Genomic DNA, 24,263 nt, shown 5'->3' with positions numbered 1-24,263 from the left:
TTTTCTACATTGGAGTATAGCAGATTAACAATATTGAGATAGTTTCAGGTGCACAGCAAAGGGACTCAGCCATACAAGGATTGCTTCTATAATGTTGCATTTTTAGTCAGAGAAGTCAGAGGGGAAGAGACATTCAAAGCCACTCAATTTATACGCAGAGGAAGACAGGTCGCATTTTGAATACATAAAACAACAAAGTAATTCAAGGAAAACAACAAAATGCCAAGTAATACATAGTATTTTAGTATTTTGCTAAACAAGTTTATGTTATCTTTGATTTATATTTTAAAAACTAGTGTATATACACACATATGCATATATAGTATATAAATCATTCTTTTGATAAAATCAAATACAGCAACACAGAATTTTATGAGAATATATTTTATATATGTTAGCTATATTTTACAGTTTTAATTTTATAATTTATAACTATCTTATATTTATTTTGCATGTAAATAGTATAGATGGTGCTTTCCACTACCCATTAGTATAGAACTTACAAACATTATTCTTAGTTCACATTTTTTATAATTTATATTTTTAGGGGATGCACAGTCTTACTTTGATTAATAATGAACATATGAGCCTCTTATAGTCTTTGTTCAGTTTTACAGTTTTTTAAAAAGTTAATTGTTACTTTTACATTATACATTTTGATATAGGAGTTATGATTATTTTCTGTTTATGATTCTGGAATTTTTTGGAGACTATTTATTAGTGTTAACATTAGTTTACTGGGATCACCAATCTCTTCAATACCAATATAATTTAAAGGCAGCTTATCAAATTGGCTAACTTTGGAAACTGATTTGAGGGAAATAATAACTTTAATATTTGACTTTCTTCCCTTTCTCCACCTACCCTTCTTCATTATTTGAATCTTTGTTTCCTTTGTGTTCTACTTTTGTTTCAACAAGGACATTGTCTACTCTTAGGCATCTTTCTTTCTGTATTCTTAGTTTTATTATGGACTCTGATTTCTGTGTTAATTACCTACCCTAACATGCTTATTTACTTGTCTCTAAAATGGCACTTTATCTCCCTGGTCATATTACTCACTTTTTTTTACTGTACACTCTTTAAGGTATTGCTTTCTAATAGAAATATAATGTGAGACACATTTGTAATTTAAATTTACTGATCAGTAACATTAAAAAAAATAGAAAACTGGTGACTGTAATTTTAATAATATATCTGTATTAGTTTGCTAGGACTGCTATTACAAAGTGCCACAGAATGGGTGGTGAAATAATAGAAATTTATTTTCTCACAATTCTGGAGGCTTAAAGTCGGAGATCAAAGTGTGGGCAGTATTGGTTTTCTCTGAAGCTTTTCCCGCTGGCTGGTAGTGGTCACTTTCTCCCTGTGTCTTTATGTGATCTCCCCTCTGCGTCTGTGTTCTAATCTCCTTATAAAGTACCAGTCATATTGGATTAGGGCTTCCCTCATAGCTCAGTCGGTAAAGAATCTGCTTGCAATGCAGGAGACCTGGGTTCGATCCTGGATTGGGAAGATCCCATGGAGAAGGCAGTGGCAACCCACTCCAGTACTCTTGCCTGGAAAATCCCGTGGATGGAGGAGCCTAGTAGGCTGCAGTCCATGGGGTCACAAAGAGTCGGACACAACTGAGCAACTTCACTTTCACTTTCATGCATTGGAGAAGGAAATGGCAACCCACTTCAGTGTTCTTGCCTGGAGAATCCCAGGGACGGGGGAGCCTGGTGGGCTGCCATCTATGGGGTCACACAGAGTCAGACATGACTGAAGCGACTTAGCAGCAGCAGCAGCCTGCCCCACTCCCGCCTCCCGGTTGTTCATTCAAATGTGTACTAAGTTCTTACTCTGCGTAAGATACTAAGTATATAACTGTAGAGATTTAGTTCTCTGTGAATGAAAGATAGTGTTCTTTTTCCATTTCTGAAGCTATTCTTTCTGAGAGTGTATTTTAATGCTGTAGTTGCACCAATGCCAGCTTAATCCTTTTTCTTCAGTGTAGAGTGGTAGTTAGTCAAATATCCCTTTATTGTAGTTTATTAATATTCATAATACTTCTCATTTCAAACTTCAGATACTCATCATTCTAGCTGGGACTTTTGATACACACCATATCACATATCATTAAATCCACTCTTAGTTCATAAACTAAGTTAGTAGTTGATTGTCTTTGGTATGACGTGTATAGTTACGTCAGAGTTCTTCTAATAATCCTGACCTTTTCCCCCCAACTTCTTGAAGCACATAGCAGCTGTTTACATCTAGGTCAGTGAATTAGTTAACATGTATTGTTGGGTTTCATCCCAATTACATTGTCAGTTCAGATCTCTATCATATAATTTTATTCTGGGAAGCCATATATCCTTGTAACTTGAAAGCATACAGTTTTGTTGTTACTGTTTTCAAGAAAGCCTGTCACTATTTTTCCCCTTTGAATCTTTTTCTTTTCTGTTTGCCTTAGGACCTGAAGCCCTTTGGATGTTAACAATAGACAAACCAATAATGGCTTAATCATTTTTTTCTTTCCTCTTTTATTAATTTTTAGGTTTCTTATTTCACATCCTGCCCAACTTCTGCTTCCTCCACTATGTCTTTCTGTTGGATTTTCCACAATGTTCCGGCTGACACATCATATGGTTATATCTAGAGGGAGAAAGTGTTGAGGTCTTGCTTATTGTATCTGTCTTGGATCTGCTAACCTAATGCTTCTGGTTCCTTTTTCTTTATCTCTTTCCAGATGGCCATGCCAATGCGGAACTCCTTTCATCCAATTTCTGTTCCGTTTGGTCTGTCTGTCTGAATTGCTGCTATGTATCCACGGGTCCTTATTCTGTGCTCCAGAGGCATAGTCTGTAATGAGAAATTCTGTAAAGGAGCTTCTTTGGCCCAAGATCACACAACTTAGCAGTAGCAGATTAAAGCCGAACTCTAATTTCAATTTTATTTTCTATTCTACACTTCATTCCAAAGTGGTAACAGCTTAATTCGAGATAGACCTAAAAGGTTCCAGCTAATTGTATTATATCCTATGAATCTTTTCCTTCCTTTTCATTCTTACTAGCTAATGCTGACCTGTTTAAAAACAGGCAGCCATGATCCCTTTTGCATTCAGGTATATATATAAGTTGAGTGTATATAAATATATACATGTATATTCATATACATCCATATATATGTTAATATACACTGTGTGTGTGACCTGTATTGGTTATCTATTCATGTAGAAAAAAATAAAAACTTTTTTCTAGGCTCATATTCTACTTGACTGTGGTGAAGACAATGTCTGTAAACCCAAACTGGAGGTTTCTGTAGATAGGTAAGTTTTGCTCCAAATAATAGACTGTATAATAAGAAATTGAAATGAAAGAGCACATTTTTCTATTAAAGTAATAGCAATGAGAATTAGTTAAGTTGGAGGATAATGCATTTTCAGTAAAGGAGTGAATATTGAGCTTTAGAAAAATAGGCTGTATGTTTCACCAGCTGCCTAGGTTAACAGATCTGTTTTCATCAGTATGGAGTAGTGTCACAAAGTAGCATTGTATTCTCTTAAAGATTGTCTCTTAACTAAAGAATGTATTACCATTTTATATGATGTATAAATTATAGCAAATATTGGAAGTATCATGACCAGGGGATTAGTTCAACTTTTAGAAAAAATCAGGAGATTAATAAGTACAAAGGGATATAAAATTATTTCCATAATTGATTTGAGTGATAGTGATATGAGAAAGGCATCGGTATTTTCTTTTATTGGGAGAAACATAGAGTTTGCACCCAGTGTGCTATTTCCAGTTCAGTGTTGATCTGTGCAGTGGTCTCAAAATATCCTGAGACGCTGTTGAACATGTCAGTGCTTTGAACAGTCATGCCCTTGCTGCGCAGTCTTTCTTCATTGACTAGATTTATATTAACTTGTAGTGATCAAAAGAAGATCTATATTGGGGACGACAACCCTCTGACCTTGATTGTTAAAGCTCAGAATCAGGGAGAAGGTGCCTATGAAGCCGAGCTCATCGTTTCCATCCCACTGCAGGCTGATTTCATCGGTGTTGTCCGTAACAGTGAAGTAAGCAAGCTGCCTCTTTAAAAATCGAAATGCGCTCATGGTTCACATTAACATTAATGAGCAGCTACCCTATTTATTATACTACAGCTTAGCTGTTCTACCTAAGGCTAAATTGCTAGACAATAGAGTGCCTGTCTTACATAATTCTTTTCAAGCCTGGTACTTTGCATAATGCATTGATATGACGTTTTAAAAATTGCTAGCTAAGTGCCTGACACAAGGTCAGATGGATAAAGTGTCTAAGCCTGGCCATCAAATAATTTGTCAGAAATAATATGGTTATGTTTCTAAGTCCTCTAGGGATCATTCAGAAACAATTTTGCATGTATTTGTGGCGACTGAACGCAGTTCTGGTTCCCCCATACCCCTCATTACTCAAATAGATCTGTTTGCTTTGTAAAACAAGAAACCCAAACATCAACTGTATGATATTGTCTAGAAACTTTACAGTTTTAGTATGGCTTCTGCTTTTTTTTTTTTTAGTGATTAATTTATTTTCCCTTCAATCCTCTTTCTTCATTTGTCAAAGGCCTTAGCAAGACTTTCCTGTGCGTTTAAGACAGAAAACCAAACCCGCCAGGTGGTTTGTGACCTTGGAAACCCAATGAAGGCTGGAACTCAAGTAAGACATTTTAATTAAATGGGTCTCTTTTGTTCTTTCATAGAGATTAGCATATTTTTCTGTGGGTTTGTCCACAGTCATTTGTTTGATTATTTTTAATTTATGTTTTGATTATGGTGGGTCTCTGTTGCTGCATGTGGGCCCTCTCCAGTTGTGAACAGAGGCCACTCCTTTCTGTGGTGCTCGGACCTCTTGCTGTGGTGGCTTCTCCTGTCACGGACACGGGCTCCAGTAGTTGCAGCACGTGGGAGAAGTAGTTGTGGCTCGTGGGCTCTCGAACATGGGCTCAGCAGTTGCGGTGCATAGGTCTAGCTCTGTAGCATATGGGATCTTCCGGGACCTGGGATTGAACTGGTATCCCCTGCATTGCAAGGCAGATTCTCAACCACTGGACCACCAGGGAAGTCCCATAGTAATTTTTTTTTTTTTAATAAAAACTTCACAATAGTTTTCCAGTTGCTTTTGATTTAGAATGTAACGATTATTAGAGCTTAGTTTTGATTAAGATACCAAAGTAGTGAGTTTTGCTATTACCTGTATTCAGTAAGCTGCTCTTTGCCTTCAGTTTGGTGAATGGATGAGAACATGATTTAAGCTAAGGACTGAGGTCGTAACTTTGATATTTTAAACTGATGCTTTAATGTACCCTCAAAGCTACTCTGACAAATACCGAGACTGTTGTTATTAGGTGAGTTAGAGTGACCTCATTAATTGGGGCTTCCCTGGTGGCTCAGACTATAAAGAATCTGCCTGCAATGCATGCAGGCCCAAGTCCTATCCCTGGGTTGGGAAGATCCCCTGGAGAACGGAATGGCTACCCACTCCAATATTCTTGCTTGCAGAATTCCATGGACAGAGGAGCCTGGTGAGCTACAGTACGTAGGGTTGCAAAGAGTCAGACACGACTGAATGACTAACACTTTCACTTCCCACTTTATTAACGTGAAACCTGTAAGGTCATCCCATTAGGATCAAACTGCACATTGGTTGGATCAGACTCCTCTTTAAGTGGTAGAGAAGGGAGCTCAGAAGCTTGAGAAGAAGCACTCAGTGGATTGCTTCCCAAATCTTCTAAAAAAGGAGACAAAAATATATCTTTTTGAATTGCTAGTATCAACGGGGAAAAAAGCAGCAGTATATTTCTTGTTACCTTTTCAATAGAATTTAATTTATTAATAATGACACATCAGTTCAGTTCAGTTGCTCAGTTGTGTCCGACTCTTTGCGACCCCATGAATCACAGCACGCCAGGCCTCCCTGTCCATCACCAACTCACGGAGTTCACCCAAACTCATGTGTATCGAGTTGGTGATGCCATCCAGCCATCTCATCCTCTGTCATCCCCTTCTCTCCCTGCCCGCAATTCCTCCCAGGATCAGAGTCTTTTCCAATGAGTCAACTCTTCGCATGAGGTGGCCAATGTATTGGAGTTTCAGCCTCAGCATCAGTCCTTCCGATGAACACCCAGGACTGATCTCCTTTAGGATGGACTGGTTGGATCTCCTTGCAGTCCAAGGGACTCTCAAGAGTCTTCTCCAACACCACAGTTCAAAAGAATCAATTCTTTGGTGCTCAGCTTTCTTCACAGTCCAACTCTCACATCCATACATGACCACTGGAAAAACCATAGCCTTAACTAGACAGACCTCTGTTGGCAAAGTAATATCTCTGCTTTTTAATATGCAATCTAGGTTCATCATAACTTTCCTTCCAAGGAACAAGCGTCTTTTAATTTCGTGGCTGCAGTCATCATCTGCAGTGATTTTGGAGCCCCCAAAAATAAAGTCTGACACTGTTTCCACTGTTTTCCCATCTATTTCCCATGAAGTGATGGGACCAGATGCCATGATCTTAGTTTTCTGAATGTTGAGCTTTAAGCCAACTTTTTCACTATCCTCTTTTACTTTCATCAAGAGCCTTTTCAGTTCCTCTTCACTTACTGCCATGAGGGTGGTGTCATCTGCATATCTGAGGTTATTGATGTTTCTCCAGCAATCTTGATTCCAGCTTGTGCTTCATCCAGCGCAGCATTTCTCATAATGTACTCTGCATATAAGTTAAATAAGCAAGGTGATAGTATACAGCCTTGACGTACTCCTTTTCCTATTTGAACCAGTCTGTTGTTCCATGTGCAGTTCTAACTGTTGCTTCCTGACCTGCATATAGGTTTCTCAAGAGGCAGCTCAGGTGGTCTGGTATGCCCATCTCTTTTGTAATTTTCTACAGTTTATTGTGATCCACACAGTCAAAGGCTTTGGCATAGTCAATAAAGCAGAAATAGATGTTTTTCTGGAACTCTCTTAGAAGATCTGTGATAATTGTTATTCAGTCACTCAGTCGTATTTGACTCTTTGCTACCCCATGGACTGCAGCATGCTGGGCTTCCCTGTCCTTCGCTATCTCCTGGAGTTTACTCAAACTCATGTCCATTGAGTCACTGATGCCATCCAACCATCTTGTCCTCTGTCGTCCCCTTTTTCTCCTGCCTCAAGCCTTTCCCAGCATCATGGTCTTTTCCAGTGAGTTGGCCCTTCACATTAGGTGGCCAAAGTATTAGAGCTTTAGCTTCAGCATCAGTCCTTCCAATGAATATTCAGGGTTGATTTCCTTTAGGATTAACTGGTTTGGTCTCCTTGCTGCCCAAGGGACTCTCGAATCTTCTCCAGCACCACAGTTCAAAAGTAGCAATTCTTAGGTGCTCAGCCGCCTTCATGGCCCAATTCTCGCATCCGTACACGACTCCTGGAAAAACTATAGCTTTGACAATAGGGACCTTTGTCGGCAAAGTGATGTCTCTGCTTTTTTAACATGCTTTCTAGGTTTGTCATAGCTTTTCTTCCAAGAAGCAAGTGTCTTAATTTCATGGTTGCAGTCATTGTCTGAATTGATTTTGGCACCCAAGGATATAAAGTCTGTTACTGTTTCCATTTTTTTCTCATCTGTTTGCCATGAAGTGGTAGGACTGGATGTGATCTTGATTCCTATTTGAGCTTCATCCAGCCTGGCATTATCTGTGAAAATATGGGACTATAAATTCCATATCTACCCTTATAGATAGTGTCCTATTAGATGTTATTTAAGGGTACAGACTTTCAATGACTAGTAAGTCCTAGAGATCTAGTGTGCAGTGTAATGATTATAGACAACAGTATGTGACAGTTACAGTTATTGTTGCAGTGGTAATCATGTAATGTATGAAATCAACATGTTGTATACCTTAACTTTACACAGTGTTGTGTGTGAAATATTAACATTTCAATAAAAAATAAATATTCCATATTTCTTTAAATATATTTTCCCCTTAAAAGTTATAATTATTTCTAGATATATGGTCTCTTGGGGAAGATGGCTTGAACAGAGTCCTCAAAGTTTCATTTGTCACTTGTATTTAATGCAATGTTTTATTAAGGAGTGAACGTGCCTTTTATTTTCTCATACACTCATTCTCTCTAACTTTCTTAGTCACTGTGTATTCAGCAAAGATAATTCCAGGTTAATTCTTACGGCTGGCTCCAGGCTTTGTAAAGTTAGAGGTGGTTTGATGAAGTCCCCTGGAAGGGCCATTTTTCGATGTCTTTTATATGACTTCCAAGAAGCCTGCTTTCTCTAACTTTGTAGCTCAGTTGTTTTCTTTAAAATAATTTTCTGCCTGCAGAAGTTAAGATGTTTGTTATTAATGGACTTCTGGGTGGCGTAGAGAAATTCTGCTTCTGGCCCTACTTCCTCTCCTTTTTAGTCAGGCTCTCTCAGTCTTGTAAACCATCTATTTCTTCCTGCTCTATTAACACAAGTTCATGTATTAGCTTCCTGTCAGTAAATCTTGTGCATAACTACTGTACTTTCATTGGATCAGTGGTTTCTCTTGCATTTTTCAGAAAGTTAATATTAGTTGACATTATAAGGAGATAATAAATTAATATTATAAGGAGATATGATAATCACTGTTGTTAAACAGGCTCCATTATGGATTGGCCTGAGTATCTTAATTAATAGGGATTTGATAGAAGATCAGACTTAGGGCCTCCCTGGTGGCTCACTGGTAAAGAATCTGCCTGTAATGCAGGAGACACAGACACGGGTTCGATTCCTGGGTCAAGAAGGTCCTATGGAGAAGGGCATGGCAACTCACTCCAGTATTCTTGCCTGGAGAATTCCACGGACATAGGACCCTGGCATGCTGCAGTCCATGGGGTTGCAAAGGGTCGGACATGACTGACGTGACTGAACAGCAGCAGCAGCAGCAGGCTTTGTTATTTTTGCTAGAGTACTTTCAGTTTTAAGTTCAGAAATACCCTGTTTTAGACCATTCTTTTTTCTTTGGAGATTGCATTTGAAATTTCAATTGTTTGACATGTTTCTAACTAACATTAACCTTCTTTTTCTCCTTTAGCTCTTAGCTGGTCTCCGTTTCAGTGTGCACCAGCAATCAGAGATGGATACATCTGTGAAATTTGATTTACAAATTCAAAGGTGTGAAGACAACGTTTTTTCTGCCTATAATGACTTTTGAGGAAATAGTGTTTTTTATAAATGTATTTTGCAGTATACTTAAGTATTATGAAATAGGATAGACTAAAATTTTAGTACTTAGTTAACAAATTTTAAGACCAATATTTACATGATAAGAATAATTTTATTATTTTTGAATTTTAAGACAAAAATAAAAGTTAAATAAAAATCACCTTCTTAGAATTAAATGCTAATGAAATAATTATTTTGTGCAGTTTGTCATTTCTTTATTGCTTTTCATTTGTTCACTTTTAGTTTCACTGCATTTGCTTCTGTATGATTTTGATGATAATTGTGCTCATCAAATTCAGTCCTACATTTATTTTTTTCTTTTTCAGCTCCAATCTTTTTGATAAAGTAAGCCCGGTTGTATCTTACAAAGTTGACCTTGCTGTTTTAGCTGCTGTTGAGATAAGAGGGTCAGTATGATTACCCAGTTGAGTAACTTATTTTCATGATTTAAACTACTTTAAAAAGTAGTTACTTTTTTTTTTACATTAAAAAAAATTATTTATTTTTTAATTGAAGGATAATTACTTTACAGAATTTTGTGGTTTTCTGCCAAATATCAACATGAATCAGCCATAGGCATAGATCTGTCCAGGGCTTCCCTGGTGGCTCAGACAGTAAAGAATCCGTCTGCAATACGGGAGACCTGGGTTCAATCCCTGGGTTGGGAAGGATCCCCCGGAGGAGGACATGGCAACCCACTCTCGTGTTCTTGCCTGGAGAATCCCCATGGACAGAGGAGCCTGGCGGGTTATAGTGGGTCAGACATGACTGAGCGACTAAGCACAGCACATAACATGTGTCCAAGTCTTAGGCCCCTAACTTCTTTTGGATAGTATATGTTTCATGGTGATTTTACCAGAACTATAGCTTCTGTAGGAATAAGAAGGCTCTGGGTGTATTCCAAAGCCCCAAATATTTATTTGCTAATTCTCTGGTAATAAACCAGACATGGCAAAAGCAGCATAAAATAAATTTATTGAACTCTTATGCAGAAATGTTTGCCTATTACCAATTCATCTGTTACACTGGATTCAGTAAAGAAGAGTTTGTATGTCCAGCTATGCGTGTACACATACAAGTATAATTTTTTTGGCTTTGGTGCTTTTTTTAAAATTCAGAGATGTTATGGGGAGGGAGGTGGGAGGGGGTTTCATGTTTGGGAACACATGTAAGAATTAAAGATTTTAAAATTAAAAAATAAATAAATAAAAAATAAAAAAATAAAAAAAATAAAATAAAATTCTGATTCATTTGGATACTAGATACTTTTGAAAAGGAACTGACCATATCATTTTGATATTCATGGTAGGTTTTCTTTGCTCATTGTTTAGAGTCTCAAGTCCTGATCATATCTTTCTTCCGATTCCAAATTGGAAGTACAAAGAGAACCCTGAGACTGAAGAAGATGTTGGGCCAGTTGTTCAGCACATCTATGAGGTTTGCAGTTGGATTTAATTGATACCTGGTAGAGAGACAACAGAGGGAGGAACAGATAGGCTGCTTTTAAAAAACAAGTCCAAAAAACAAAAAGAAAACAAATCTATGTAACCTGTATGTAAACTTTGCATAGTTTAATTTTGTACCAGAGATTTCTTAGAATTTTTTCCCCATTCTTAAGCTCATTTCCATTAGACGACTAACTTCAAGTGGTGAAAGAAAGCTGTTTATGCAAACTGTTGTTTAAAACCAATTAGTTGTACTTGGATAAAAGGAATAGGTCATTGAGTAAAATTTTGGTTCTGTAGGAAGAAAATTTTCTATGCCACTTATCAATAACTGTTTCATGTTTTCCTCTTTTGTTTATATTTTTATCCTGACACACACTGCCCTATTCGGAGGCATATGTTGAGTTTGATTCTTTTGCATACTAATGATCATGATGTAATATTAGAGTCACTATGGAAACTCTGCTGTTATTCAAATGCTGTTGCTTCAGGATTCCTAAAGATGATGTAGGGGACGGATTATAGATTTTTGCCCAAAGTATTTACATTTTCTTTTCCTCGTTAGCTGAGAAACAATGGTCCGAGTTCATTCAGCAAGGCAATGCTACATCTTCAGTGGCCTTACAAATATAACAATAACACTTTGTTGTACATCCTTCAATATGATATTGATGGACCAATGAACTGCACTTCAGATATGGAGATTAACCCTTTGAGAATAAAGGTAATATGCTTCATAGCAGCTGTTTATTATGCTGATGTTTTATTGCTTTTCTTTCTAAATCTATAAAAGAGATGCATAAAATAAAGCAATTGTTTTACTAATAAATCCATTCTGCAAAAATATTTTAGTTCATAACCAGTATGCTATGGATTAGATTCTTTATTTGTGTAATGAGTAAGGATGAATTCTATGACTTTCTGCTGAACCATTTATTTATGTAGCATTTAGTGAGCCTCTGGAGATATTCTTAAGTGATCCAGTTTGACTTTGGTTTCATCGCATAGTGGTTTTATCCACATGTGATATTATATCAAGGGTGTTTGGATGTCCAAATTTTTGTCTTTGGGGTAAGATGTAACATTTTACTCTTGACTTTTTTGACTTGACCTAGAAAATATCATTTTATGGAACTCTATTTACATTTAGATATAGTCCTCTCCATCCTAGCCTGTATCTTTGGATAAGAAGCTGTTGCAGTTTATAAAAAAGGAGGGTTAAGAAAACAAAAAATGTATACTCATGACACACATCACAAATGTACACTGTGAAATTTCAGACTGTTTTGTATATTTTATCAATTTCTCCTCTCACTATGCAAGGGGAGAAAATGATGGCTAGGCAGAGGTAATTTCTTCCCACATATTAAGGACTCATCTTTATTTTCTGTGCTTAGTTTTAGCCATAGAGTAAGTGGTGAATTTTCTATCATACCACATTTTTAGTGGCTGTATTTTAATTACGTATAACAGATTATGCCAAAATGTTTATGCAAAATGTTTTCCATTGTTATTTACCATCAGTTATTAATGTAATCCTAGATCTCAAATTCACAAACAAGTGAAAAGAATGATACAATTGGTGGGCAAGGTGACCGGAACCACCTCATCACGAAGCGGGATCTCACCCTCAATGAAGGAGATGTTCACACTTTGGTAAGTGCCATTCCAACAACAAGCACTTTAAATGTTTTAAAATATGTGATTATAGAACTGATGCCAAAGAACATTTCAAAAATAACAACAGCTGTGCTCAAAGAGCTATATATTTTAATATCATTCACTCCTCTTACTTTCCTCTTCCTAACTGGATTAATACCACGTTTTATTCAAGGGATCTATCTTTATAGATTGCTAATAAAAATGTTTTATATTCTAACTTATTTTTCTGACTGTGCTCATTTAACTGACCTCTTTCTTGGTCTCACTCTAATCTTTGCAACTTATGTGCAGTACTGTAGAAAAAACCCGGAAGGCCTCAACAAAAAATGTGAGAATAATTAACATTATGATCATCTTTTGTTGAGTCAGCCTGTTTAATGACTATAATATTATTAGAGAGGTTTGTCACTCCAGTTCTTAAAATTTAACATGTTAAAAGATGTTAAAATTTAACATCTGCAAACCACAGCTAGCAGAGTACCTGGTGTAGTGTTTCTGTTCACTAGCAGTCACCAGTTCCCTTCGTATCTCCTTCCGTGGTTCTTCTTAGCTCTCCTTCAGTTGAAGTGCCCAGTGACTTTGGGCACATTAAGCACTCCCTCCGTAATGAAACATCCCTGTCTTACTTCTAGAACTCCGCTCTCTTGGTTGTCCTCTTACCACAGCTCTCGACTGCTCCCTCTCCGTTTCTAGGCTTTTAAGCTCCAGAGAGGATTTTCAGGGCTCAGATTTCTTGCTGCGCCACTTCCAGTCGTTCATTAGATCTGTGTGGTCCAGTTTTGTAAACAGCAGCCGCATGTCAGGTATCCATTAGCCACGTGTGGCTCGTGGCTACCACTTAGAGAGTGCAGGTATATCAACACTGATTTCTGTCGCTGTAGAGGTTATATCACAGTTCCGTGTGATATGACCTTAATCATTCTCAGGGCTGGTAAGTACTGTTTCTGTGTAGATGACTTTGATTTATATTTCCAACCCAATCCTCTGCATTGAACTCCAGACTCTTATTATCCAGCTATCTATTGGAACTCCTCTTAAATAGGAATCTTACACTTAATGCTAAGAACATACCCTTGAGTTTTCCTGATGCTAATCTTTCTGTGGTGTCCCATATTGTAGTAAATACCAACTCGTTTTTCTGTCCAAAACATGGGTGTTGTGCTTGACTCTTCTCAAACTTCATATCCAATGTATCAGCAGATTCTGTCATTATCTACTTTCACAACACACAGAAAGTGACCCCTTGTTGCCATCTGTATCACTGCCACAGTCTAACCCAGGCCACCTTCCTCTTGCACTTGAACTATTGCCAAACCTCCAGTTAGACTCCATGGTTCTGCCCTTGTCCCCATGACAGTGTATTTCCCACATAGAAGCCATAGTGACTCTCTTTAAAAATTGGTCAAGTCATATCACTCCCAAGGACTTGCCTATAGCTCAGACAGTAAAAAAATCTCCCTGCAGTGCAGGAGACCCAGGTTTGATCCCTGGGAACCCACTCCAGTGTCCTTGCCTGGAGAATGCCATGGACAGAGGAGCCTGGTGGGCTACAGTCCGTGGGATCGCAGAGACACGACTGAGCAATGAACACTGCTACTGTGTCACTCCCGTGTCTTCCCATCTTACTCAGGGGAAAACAAGAGCCTAAAAAGCCTTCGAGGCAAACAGGATCTGGGCCCTTCTGCCTTGCTGCCTGCGTTTCCTCTCCTTACTCTGCTCGTCCCATTTTGGTCACCTTGCTTTTCATTGAACAGACAGCCCTAAGCCTGTTTCTACCTCCTAATTTTGAAAATTGCTCTCTCCCTAAAATGCTCTTTGCCCAACTATCTCTGTGGCTTACTCCCCCATGTCCTTCTGCTGTTCTTAAGTGGCAGATTGGACTTCCCTGACCAACCCATGTGAATACGAAGTTACTGTCTACCTTCATCCCGGTTTTGATCCTGTTCTTTCTGGCCTCAATACAGAATCACATTTTTAAAATATTTGAGATAAAAGTTACATAAAATTTGCCATTTTACCTATTTTAAAATACACAATATAGTAATCTCTAGTATATTCACAACATTGTACATTATCTAACTCCAAAACGTTTTCATCACTTCAAAAAGAAGCACTGCACTAAGCAGCCACTGCCTTCTGCCTACCACCCGTCTCTGGAGACCACTAATCTGCTTTCTGGCTCTAAGGATTCATCTGTTTTGAACATTTCCTATCAACGAAATCATATAAAATGTGGCCTTTTGTGTTTGGCTTCTTTGACTTAGCATAGTGTTTTTGAGGTTCACCATGAAGCATGCATTAGCACTTCATTTTGTGGCTGGATAATATTCCATTCTGTGGATAATACCACATTTTGTTTATGCATTCATCAGTTAATGAGTGTTTGTGTTGTTTCTGCTTTTTGCCTATGTTGAGTAGTGCCACTGTAAACATGTGTGTGAACATATATTTTAATTTTTTTGAGAATAAATCTAGGGGTCCAATTGCTGTGTCATTAGGTCATACGGCCAAACTTGATTTAACTTTTGAAGAACTGCAAAATTGTTTTCCAAAGTGATTGTACCATTTTACATTCCCAACCAGCAGTATAAGAGGGTCCCAATTTTTCCACAGTCTTGCTTTCACTTGCTATTTACCTTCAAAGAAAATTTTTTTTGTAGTCATCCTTATTGGAGTGAAGTAGTACCTCATTGTAGTTTTATTTGGATTTCCCTAATGCCTAATGGTCTAGTGGTTTTCCCTACCTTTTTCAATTTAAGTCTGAATTTGGCAATAAGGAGTTCATGAACTGAGCCACAGTCAGCTCCTGGTCTTGTTTTTGCTGACTGTATAGAGCTTCTCCATCTTTGGCTGCAAAGAATATAATCAATCTGATTTCAGTATTGACCATCTGGTGATGTCTATGTGTAGAGTCTTCTCTTGTGTTATTGGAGGAGGGTGTTTGCTATGACCAGTGCATTTTCTTGGCAAAACTCTATTAGTCTTTGCCCTGCTTCATTCCATATTCCAAGGCCAAATTTGCCTGTTACTCCAGGTGTTTCTTGACTTCCTACTTTTGCATTCCAGTCCCCTATAATGAAAAAGACATCTTTTGTGGGTATTAGTTCTAAAAGGTCTTGTAGGTCTGCATAGAACCATTCAACTTCAGCTTCTTCAGCGTTACTGGTTGGGGCATAGACTTGGATTACCGTGATATTGAATGGTTTGCCTTCAATTGAACCAGGTGTTCAAGCTGGTTTTAGAAAAGGCAGAGGAACCAGAGATCAAATTGCCAACATCCGCTGGATCGTGGAAAAAGCAAGCGAGTTCCAGAAAAACATCTATTTCTGCTTTATTGATTATGCCAAAGCCTTTGACTGTGTGGATCACAATAAGCTGTGGAAAACTCTGAAAGAGATGGGAATACCAGACCACCTGACCTGCCTCTTGAGAAACCTATATGCAGGTCAGGAAGCAACAGTTCAAACTGGACATGGAACAACAGACTGGTTCCAAATAGGAAAAGGAGTATGTCAAGGCTGTATATTGTCACCCTGCTTATTTAACTTATATGCAGAGTACATCATGAGAAATGCTGGGCTGGAAGAAGCACAAGCTGGAATCAAGATTGCTGGGAGAAATATCAATAACCTCAGATATGCAGATGACACCGCCCTTACGGCAGAAAGTGAAGAGGAGAGTGAAAAAGTTGGCTTAAAGCTCAACATTCAGAAAACGAAGATCATGGCATCTGGTCCCATCACTTCATGGGAAATAGATGGGGAAACAGTGGAAACAGTGTCAGACTTTATTTTTTTGGGCTCCAAAATCACTGTAGATGGTGATTGCAGCCATGAAATTAAAAGATGCTTACTCCTTGGAAGAAAAGTTATGACCAACCTAGATAGCATGTTGAAAAGCAGAGACATTACTCTGCCAACAAAGGCCTGTCTAGTCAAGGCTATGGTTTTTCCTGTGGTCATGTATGGATGTGAGAGTTGGACTGTGAAGAAAGCTGATCACCGAAGAATTGATGCTTTTGAACTGTGGTGCTGGAGAAGACTCTTGAGAGTCCCTTGGACTGCAAGGAGATCCAACCAGTCCATTCTGAAGGAGATCAACCCTGGGATTTCTTTGGAGGGAATGATCCTAAAGCTGAAACTCCAGTACTTTGGCCACCTCATGAGAAGAGTTGACTCATTGGAAAAGACTCTGATACTGGGAGGGATTAGGGGCAGGAGGAGAAGGGGACGACAGAGGATGAGATGGCTGGATGGCATCACTGACTCGATAGACGTGAATTTGAGTGAACTCCGGGAGTTGGTGATGAACAGGGAGGCCTGGCATGCTGGGATTCATGGGGTCGCAAAGAGTCGGACACGACTGAGCGACTGAACTGAACTGAACTGAATGCCTAATGGTGCTGAGCATTTTTTCATTTCTGTATCTTCTTTCAAGGAATCTCTATTCAAACCACTTTCCCATATTTAAATTGGGTTGTTTGCTTTTTGTTGTTGAGTCGTGCAGTGTTCTAGATGCTACCCTGCACATGTTTTCTCTCATTCTGTAAGTTGTCTTTTTACTTTCTTGATAGTATCCTTTAATGCAAAAAAAGCTTTTAAATTTGAAGAAGTCCAAATTTCTCAAGTATATATTTTTTTGTGTTGCTTATATTTTTACTGTCATAGTTTAAAAACCATTGTCTACCCCAGAGTCCTGGAGATTTACAGCTAATTTTTCTGAGTTTTATAATCTTAGCTCTTACTTTCATATCTCTGATCCATACAGAGTTAATTTTTATATATGGTGTGAAATAGAAGCCCAGGTTCATTCTTTTGCATGTGGTTTTCCAGTTCTTGCAACATCATTTGTTGGAAAGACCTAGCTCTTCCCTTTAAATGGTCCCGACTCCCTTGTTGAAAATGAATTGACTGTGAATATATGGGTTTACTTCTTGACTCTTAATTTTGTCACATTGATCTATGCATGTATCCTAATTCCAGTATCAAAATTTATTGATTATTGTTTTTCTGCAGTAAGTTTTGAAGTTGAGGGGTGTGAGCGCCCCCTGCCCAGTGTTTCTTCTTTTTCAAGAGTGTTGTGGCTTGTTAGTGGTGGTGGTTGGTGGTGGTGTAGTTGCTAAGTCATATCCGACTCTTGCGACCCCATGGACTGTAGCCTGCCAGGCTTCTCTGTCCATGGGATTCTCCAGGCAAGAATACTAGAGTGGGTTGCCATTTCTCCCTCCAGGGATTCTTCTCAACCCAGGAATTGAGCTCAGGTCTCCTGGATTGCAGGCAGATTCTTTACTGACTGAGATATAAGGAAAGCCCTGGCTAGTTGGGGTTCCTGGCAATTCCATGTGAATTTTAGGACCAGCTTGTCCATTTCTACAAAAATTCTTGTTGATATTTTGATAGCAGTTTTATTAGCTCTATCACTTTGAGAGCATTGCTATTTTGATGTTAAGTCTTTCAGTTCTTGAATATGAGCTATTTTCTTTATTTAAGTCTTATTTATTCCAAAAATATTTTGTAGTTTTCAGTGTACAAGTCTTACACTTCCTTGGTTAAGTAACTTCTATATATTTTATTCTTTTTGAATTCTGTTTAAAATAGAATTAAAAAATTTTTTCATTTTCTTGTTTTTCATTGACAGTTTATATAAAAATAATTCACATTTGTATACTGATCTGTGTGTATACTGTACCTTTTCTATACTTGTTTATTAGCTTTAGTAGTTTTATTTTGGATTCTTTAAAGTTTTCTGTAAGTATTCTATCATCTGAATAGAGATAGTTTTACTTTTTTCTTTCTGATTTGGATACCTTTTATTTACTTTTTTTTTTCTTGCTTAATTGCACTGGCGAGAACCTTCTGAACAGTGTAGAGTAGAAGTATCATGAATGGACATTGTCATACAGTTCCTAATCTTATGGGAAAAGCATCCATTCTTTCACCAGTAAGTATGGTATTAGCTGTGCGCTCTCCATAGATGCCTTTTATCAGGTCAGAGGAGTTTGCTTCTATTTGTAGTTATCAACTGGAGGTGTCAGTTACTGGGTAGCACTGTTGTGAGGTTTATGCATATGACATTACAGTTTATGTCTAATCCAGGTTGACCAGCATATAAAAGGTGGTGAATATTTGTTACTTCTGTCTGCCTTCAAGTTACCATTAAAAACACTGAATGTGGCAAAGACCATCAGCATGCCACTTGATTTCTACAGGTCTGACATGGAATAACTATTAAAGATTCACTTCATTTCTCTTTCTTTTCCACAGGCATATTGTGATCTGATTTTCATGTCTTACTAAAATCACCATGCTCTGGGTTTGCCTCAAGAATGTTAAATTCTAGCTATGAAAGTAAATATTTTAATATTATAAAGTTTATCCTTCCATAACAAATCACAGTAAAACCAATCCCTTCATAACAAGAAACATTCATAGGTTCAGCTGTTAGCCTACTCATTTTAAACGTTATTGCTGTAAGGCAAAAAATAGAGAGCTCTTTAGCTTTCATATAAAACAAGTCAAATGTCTAACTTTCATATGTTGAAGAGATGATAGAGTGATCTTTTCTTTTAAGTAAGTAATTTTTTGGCAGGGTTGTGGAATTGCTGAATGCTTGAAGATTGTCTGCCAGGTGGGGCGACTAGACAGAGGAAAGAGTGCAATCCTGTATGTAAGGTCTCTCCTGTGGACCGAGACCTTTATGAATGTAAGTGGGGAGAGGCGGCATTCAGCAAATTTATCCACTTTTTCAAAGAAATAACAAAGGCCTGACATCTGGAAAATCATCTTATTGTTATTCCCATATAGAAGGAAAACCAGAATCATTCATATTCTTTGAAGTCGTCTGCTTCATTTAATGTCATAGAGTTTCCTTATAAAAACCTTCCAATTGAGGACATCTTCAACTCCACATTGGTAAGTCACTGATTTTGGGAAATGAAATAAGTGCATTCAGTTAAATACTGTAGTTGTTCTTATTTTAAATATTAGCAGTTAACTATTTTCATAATTTAAAGTAATTTAGTTACTTGAATGGATTATAACCTAGTTTAATACTATTTTACTCCCCCATCCCAGAATTATTAAAGGTAGACCTTTTACTTTAGCATCTTATTGTGGGTAATATACTTAGCATATACTGAATTTCATGTGGGAAAATTTGGGGAATCTCTCCCCACAAAGTTAGAAAGTTGGAAGTTAACTGCAGTAAGTGAGGGCATTTTATAAACCTTTAATTTGAGGATTAAAATGAAACCAATGAAACCAATAAAGTGGGTGGTCAGATTATTTAAAAAATCATTTCAGAGACCGTCAGAAGTTAACCTGAAGTTGAGAGTTTCATGTGTGTATATGCTATTGATGCCAGATGTGTAATGATAACTTATCATATACTAGAAAATAATGTCAGTAACATTAACTTAAAATATAGTATATATTCAGATATTTGTTGAATAACTCAGTGAACTGTTTTTAAGACTCAAGAACTTTTTTCTCCCCAACAGGTTACCACAAATGTCACCTGGGGCATTCAGCCAGCACCCATGCCTGTACCTGTGTGGGTGATCATTTTAGCAGTTCTAGCAGGATTGTTGTTACTGGCTGTTTTAGTTTTCGTAATGTACAGGGTAAGTGATGGACTTAGGAAGAGAGGGAGGAAGGGGAAGCAGAAGAAAAGAAGAGGGAGAGAAGAAAAAAGGGAGAGAAAAAAGGGAGGGACAGAGTAGTTGGACCTTTAATGATGATATATGATGAGCACTCCTTATCATTTGAAGGAGGAAAAGTTGAACTTGGTACCATTTTAAATTTTCTTGGCCATATTATGGTCACTCAGAATACTTTCTGTATTCTTCATTGATGTAGCAGTGATGTTAGTTTTGTTTTTTTTTTCAACTGACAGATGGGCTTTTTTAAGCGTGTACGGCCACCTCAAGAAGAACAAGAAAGGGAACAGCTTCAGCCTCATGAAAATGGTGAAGGAAACTCAGAAACTTAACTGTAATTTTTAGGTTACGCTACATCCTGATCCATTAGAAGTTCCAGCTTTAGTTGAGATTTTAATTTCCTTCCTGAGGAATAAAATTCCAAGACTGTACTGCTGATGGTGCCCATTGGTGTTAACCACAAAGTGAGAGCAATATTTGTCATCCTTTTCATCCTGATTAAGTTCAGACATACATTTAATACACCTACTGACTTGTGTTTTTAGGTATTTAAATAATAACATTTCAAGTGATAGGTCTTCTTCAGTGTACATAAGATAGTGCCTGAGTTACCACTTTATCTAAAATAGTACCTCCTACAATTACTGTTTCTGATTTTGTATGTTGGATTTTGTTTGTCATTGTTTTTGTTGTTTTAAAGCAATCCAAATTTGTACCTTAGGATCCACATCTTTTGTGCAGATATATAATGTTAATACACGTTACACTACACTTGAGTTTTCAAGCTTACTTCATAGCTGTATAAACTTGGATTTTAATATTACCTATGTGGTAGGACTTTAAAAAAAGAAAAAAGCATGATCCCATCAAAACTCTTTCTTGTAACTGCAAAGGTACAGATTTTTGTTTTAATGTGAAAATTGAGTACATGTATTAAACTTTTATTTATATTTTTATCCACAGTCCATTTGATTACATTTTATTTTGTATAAGTTTAAATTCTATTTCAAATCCTTTAAGTCAACTTATACTAAAAAATTAGTTTTTCCTGGTAGCTCAACAGTAAAGAATCTACCTGCAATGCAGGAGATGTGGGTTCCAACCCTGGGTCAAGATTCCCTGGAGAAGGGCATGGCAACCCACTCCAGTATTGGAGTTCTCTTGCCTGAAAAATTCCATGGATAGAGGAGTCTGGCAGGCTACGGTCCATGGCGTCACATAGAATTGGACTTGACTGAGCAACTAATAAACACACAAGTTATATTTCAAATCCTTTAAGTCAACTTATACTAAAAATTAGTTTTATAATCAAAATTGCCTCTTTTATGTAATTGTTTAATTTCTGCTAAACATCATGATGCTTGAAGCTATATGGAATTAGAAATTGTTTCCAAAGTATATTCTATTGCATTAGTATGGCTGTAGACAATACCAGAAAAAAAAGCATTTAAATTAAAAGGCTATGTAGTTCTTTGACAGAGTTGCTTATTGAGTAGTTTGTTCTTAGATTAGGGCAAGAGTTTTTAGTTGGGATTAATTTATTTTCCTCCTATATATGTATTTTTCCTTATATTTTCAAAACTGTTATTGAGAATGTGTCAAGATCAATGAGAAAACTTTACAATTTATAAGAATGTGCGCTCAACCTCCGAATCCCACGAGAAATGCATGGAATTGAAATTCTTAAGGTAGCTCACTGGTTTACTTCTAGCAATAGCATGATGCTACTCACATGGATATTACCTCAGTTGAAACCAGGTGTAACATGTAAAACCAGTCTCAGCTATCATAATAACTTCTTAGAGGTTATTTTATAGGCAATTCAAGTTATTGGAAACCTTTAAAAATTTTTTTAGTTTTATTAATATAAACTACTTTTCTAGGATTTTTAAATAAAAACTGTACAGGTGGCAAGTTGTAGTTTTTTAAGTCTGTAGGGTGATGAATCTTCTATAAGATTATGTGAATTATTCACAGTTCCTTCAGGCCTGGGGATAACTGTTAATTATACCTATTTTTGTGTAATTACATCATGTTGTGCATTAGAAATTGAGAGTTCAATAGCTTTTTAACTACTGCCTTCATTAGGCGATGATAAATATTTCCCTTAGATAATTGAATATTTTTCCATGTTTTAAAAATAATTGAAATTTTCTTGCCATGGCTTGTGTTATAACTCCCTACACAAGTGGCTAAACTAGAATACATTCATAAAATAGAGGCATATGTAGGTGAGTTGTACAAGTTAGAACATTGACAAGACCCTATATTTAGCTTTAGTGATTTTGAAAATTAATCGGTGTTGTAATATAGATTTTACTAGTAGCTTAAAAGATCGTAGGTAGTCATACACAATAAGTGTTTTTGTTACCAATAAATTTGAAGTTTTTTAAGTAAAACATTTTTTATCTTAGTGCCTGCCCCAAGACAGTTGCTAAGTTGGTCTAGAACAGCATTTCCGTCCCCTTTTTCCCATCCAATAGCGGTCATTCCTGAAAATACCTGTTGGATAGAAAGTCACTCTTGCGAAAAGTTAAATGTTCCTGTTTGCTTTTGCACAGTCTGTTCCTTTTATGGCCTCTTCTCTCAAGATAGAATCTTTTATGAGATTGAAGGAGGAGCCAAGAGAGCTCAGTTGGGAGAGCATTAGACTGGAGGAGACTGAAGGGTCTTGTCATGAAAATTAACATGTTGTTTTAAATTGTTCTTATGAACTGTAGTTTAAAGCAATAGTATTTTCTTTTAAAAAAAATTATCTCTACAAAAATATGGTAGTCTAGTCTTTGAAGACTAAAAACCTAGCCTTTGAAGAAAATATTTGGCAAAATGTTGGGATTAAAGTAACGTAAGTGTTTTGGTTGAAATGTCAAAAAATAATCACTGCTGTATTTGTGATTTATTGAGAACTGAAAGCTATTTTGACTGTAAAATTCTTATAATCTGATTCAGTTTAAGAAATCACATATCGTTGGAGTTAGGAATATCATAAAACATTTGATATTGGTAAGAAATTGATTATGTTGTTGATTTCTTATGTAGGCATTTATTTCAGACAATATTTTGAGAAACATTTGTGTGAGGGATGCTCTTTCCTTTTCTTCCCTTTACCTTTCTGTTGTAATTAGTGATTATTGTAATTCTGATTATTAAGTTCTTAATACTGAGTTGTAAAACAGTTAATCAAAATATTAGTGCCACAATTCTACCTGTTTTGAAACTAATTATTCATAGTAAATTTTCATTAATACTTTATATAAAGAGAAAATTCAAGTGTTAGAGGCTATACTGACTTCTTTAAGAGGATGTGAAAGATTTCTGATAGTGAATCATAACCCTAAGAGAGATTTATGTGGCAAAAGTATAGTGTATAATAAGATCAGTGGGCTTTTTATAAAGGATACAGTCTGTAAATTGATAGATGTTCCTTTGTTACAGAATGTAGTGTTGAGCTTGCAAAGAATAAGCCATTCTTGGAATATTTGTGTACAACTGTTGCTTATCTCAGTATCACTGTGTTAGTGCTCTTGGATAGCTTATATATGTGATAGTTGGATTAATAAGAAAAATGCAAAATTTGAAAATTGAATACAAGATCAAAAATAGAGAATGAAATGATGTAATGCTTAGTGTTGTAGAGAATATTTCTTTTAACTTGTTGGTAGGCTAGTTTGGACAATGAACGTATCATGTAGCATGCATATATGCTTCTGTTTCATTGTAATTTCTCATACATAATGAATTTCTTGGCAGAGGTACTGAATCTTTGATTTTTTTGCTGTCATTCTTCTCAAGTGCAATATAACAATGTAACCAAACCTAGATATTTCAAAGTCTAATTTAGTAAACCTAATCTAAAAGAATTTATTAGTATTTTTGTTAGCAGGAAGGAGGGAGTCTGAGATGGATATATGAATGAAGTTATTTACCCCTAAAAGGTCCTTCTACCCTTTATTCATTCTACACTTTATTTCAGGCTGGACATGAACTGTTCCCTGGTAGTTTTGAAACACTTTGCAGTATCTTAAAGTTACTTGGAAGTTGTGTATATCAATTAATTTCCTACCTAGGTAACATAGAAAGTCATTTTCTTTCTTTAGCTCTCTTGTGATCACCCACATTGGGTGAGGCATAAAATGACTGTGTTCTAAAATTTGTGATTTGCTAACTTGATTTGAGTTAGTGAAAACTGGTACAGTGTTCTTCTTATTAGTTTCCAATGTGTAACTTGTGTCTGTTCAATAAACTTGAGCATGTGGTGCCACTTTTGTGCGTGGATGTTATATTTTCCTT

The 24,263-nt window shown here is 36.8% G+C and overlaps 1 protein-coding gene across 1 annotated transcript in view; it reads left to right on the top strand.

The window, feature by feature from the left end:
* The window catches only part of ITGAV (integrin subunit alpha V), a 102,824-nt gene extending 81,967 nt beyond the window's left edge, over positions 1-20,857 (top strand). Inside the window, exons 19-30 of the mRNA XM_052653802.1 lie at positions 3,246-3,313; positions 3,919-4,066; positions 4,596-4,688; positions 9,079-9,158; positions 9,536-9,616; positions 10,541-10,646; positions 11,220-11,378; positions 12,197-12,310; positions 18,905-19,018; positions 19,120-19,227; positions 19,815-19,937; positions 20,210-20,857. Coding sequence (XP_052509762.1) covers positions 3,246-3,313; positions 3,919-4,066; positions 4,596-4,688; positions 9,079-9,158; positions 9,536-9,616; positions 10,541-10,646; positions 11,220-11,378; positions 12,197-12,310; positions 18,905-19,018; positions 19,120-19,227; positions 19,815-19,937; positions 20,210-20,305 — 1,290 coding nt within the window. The 3' untranslated portion in view covers positions 20,306-20,857. The remainder of the gene's footprint in view (positions 1-3,245; positions 3,314-3,918; positions 4,067-4,595; positions 4,689-9,078; positions 9,159-9,535; positions 9,617-10,540; positions 10,647-11,219; positions 11,379-12,196; positions 12,311-18,904; positions 19,019-19,119; positions 19,228-19,814; positions 19,938-20,209) is intronic.
* The last annotated feature ends 3,406 nt before the right edge of the window (positions 20,858-24,263 follow it).

This window comes from Budorcas taxicolor, chromosome 2 (assembly GCF_023091745.1).
Source record: "Budorcas taxicolor isolate Tak-1 chromosome 2, Takin1.1, whole genome shotgun sequence".
NCBI classification, from domain to species: domain Eukaryota; kingdom Metazoa; phylum Chordata; class Mammalia; order Artiodactyla; family Bovidae; genus Budorcas; species Budorcas taxicolor.
This window is presented reverse-complemented; position numbering and strand designations above follow the sequence as displayed.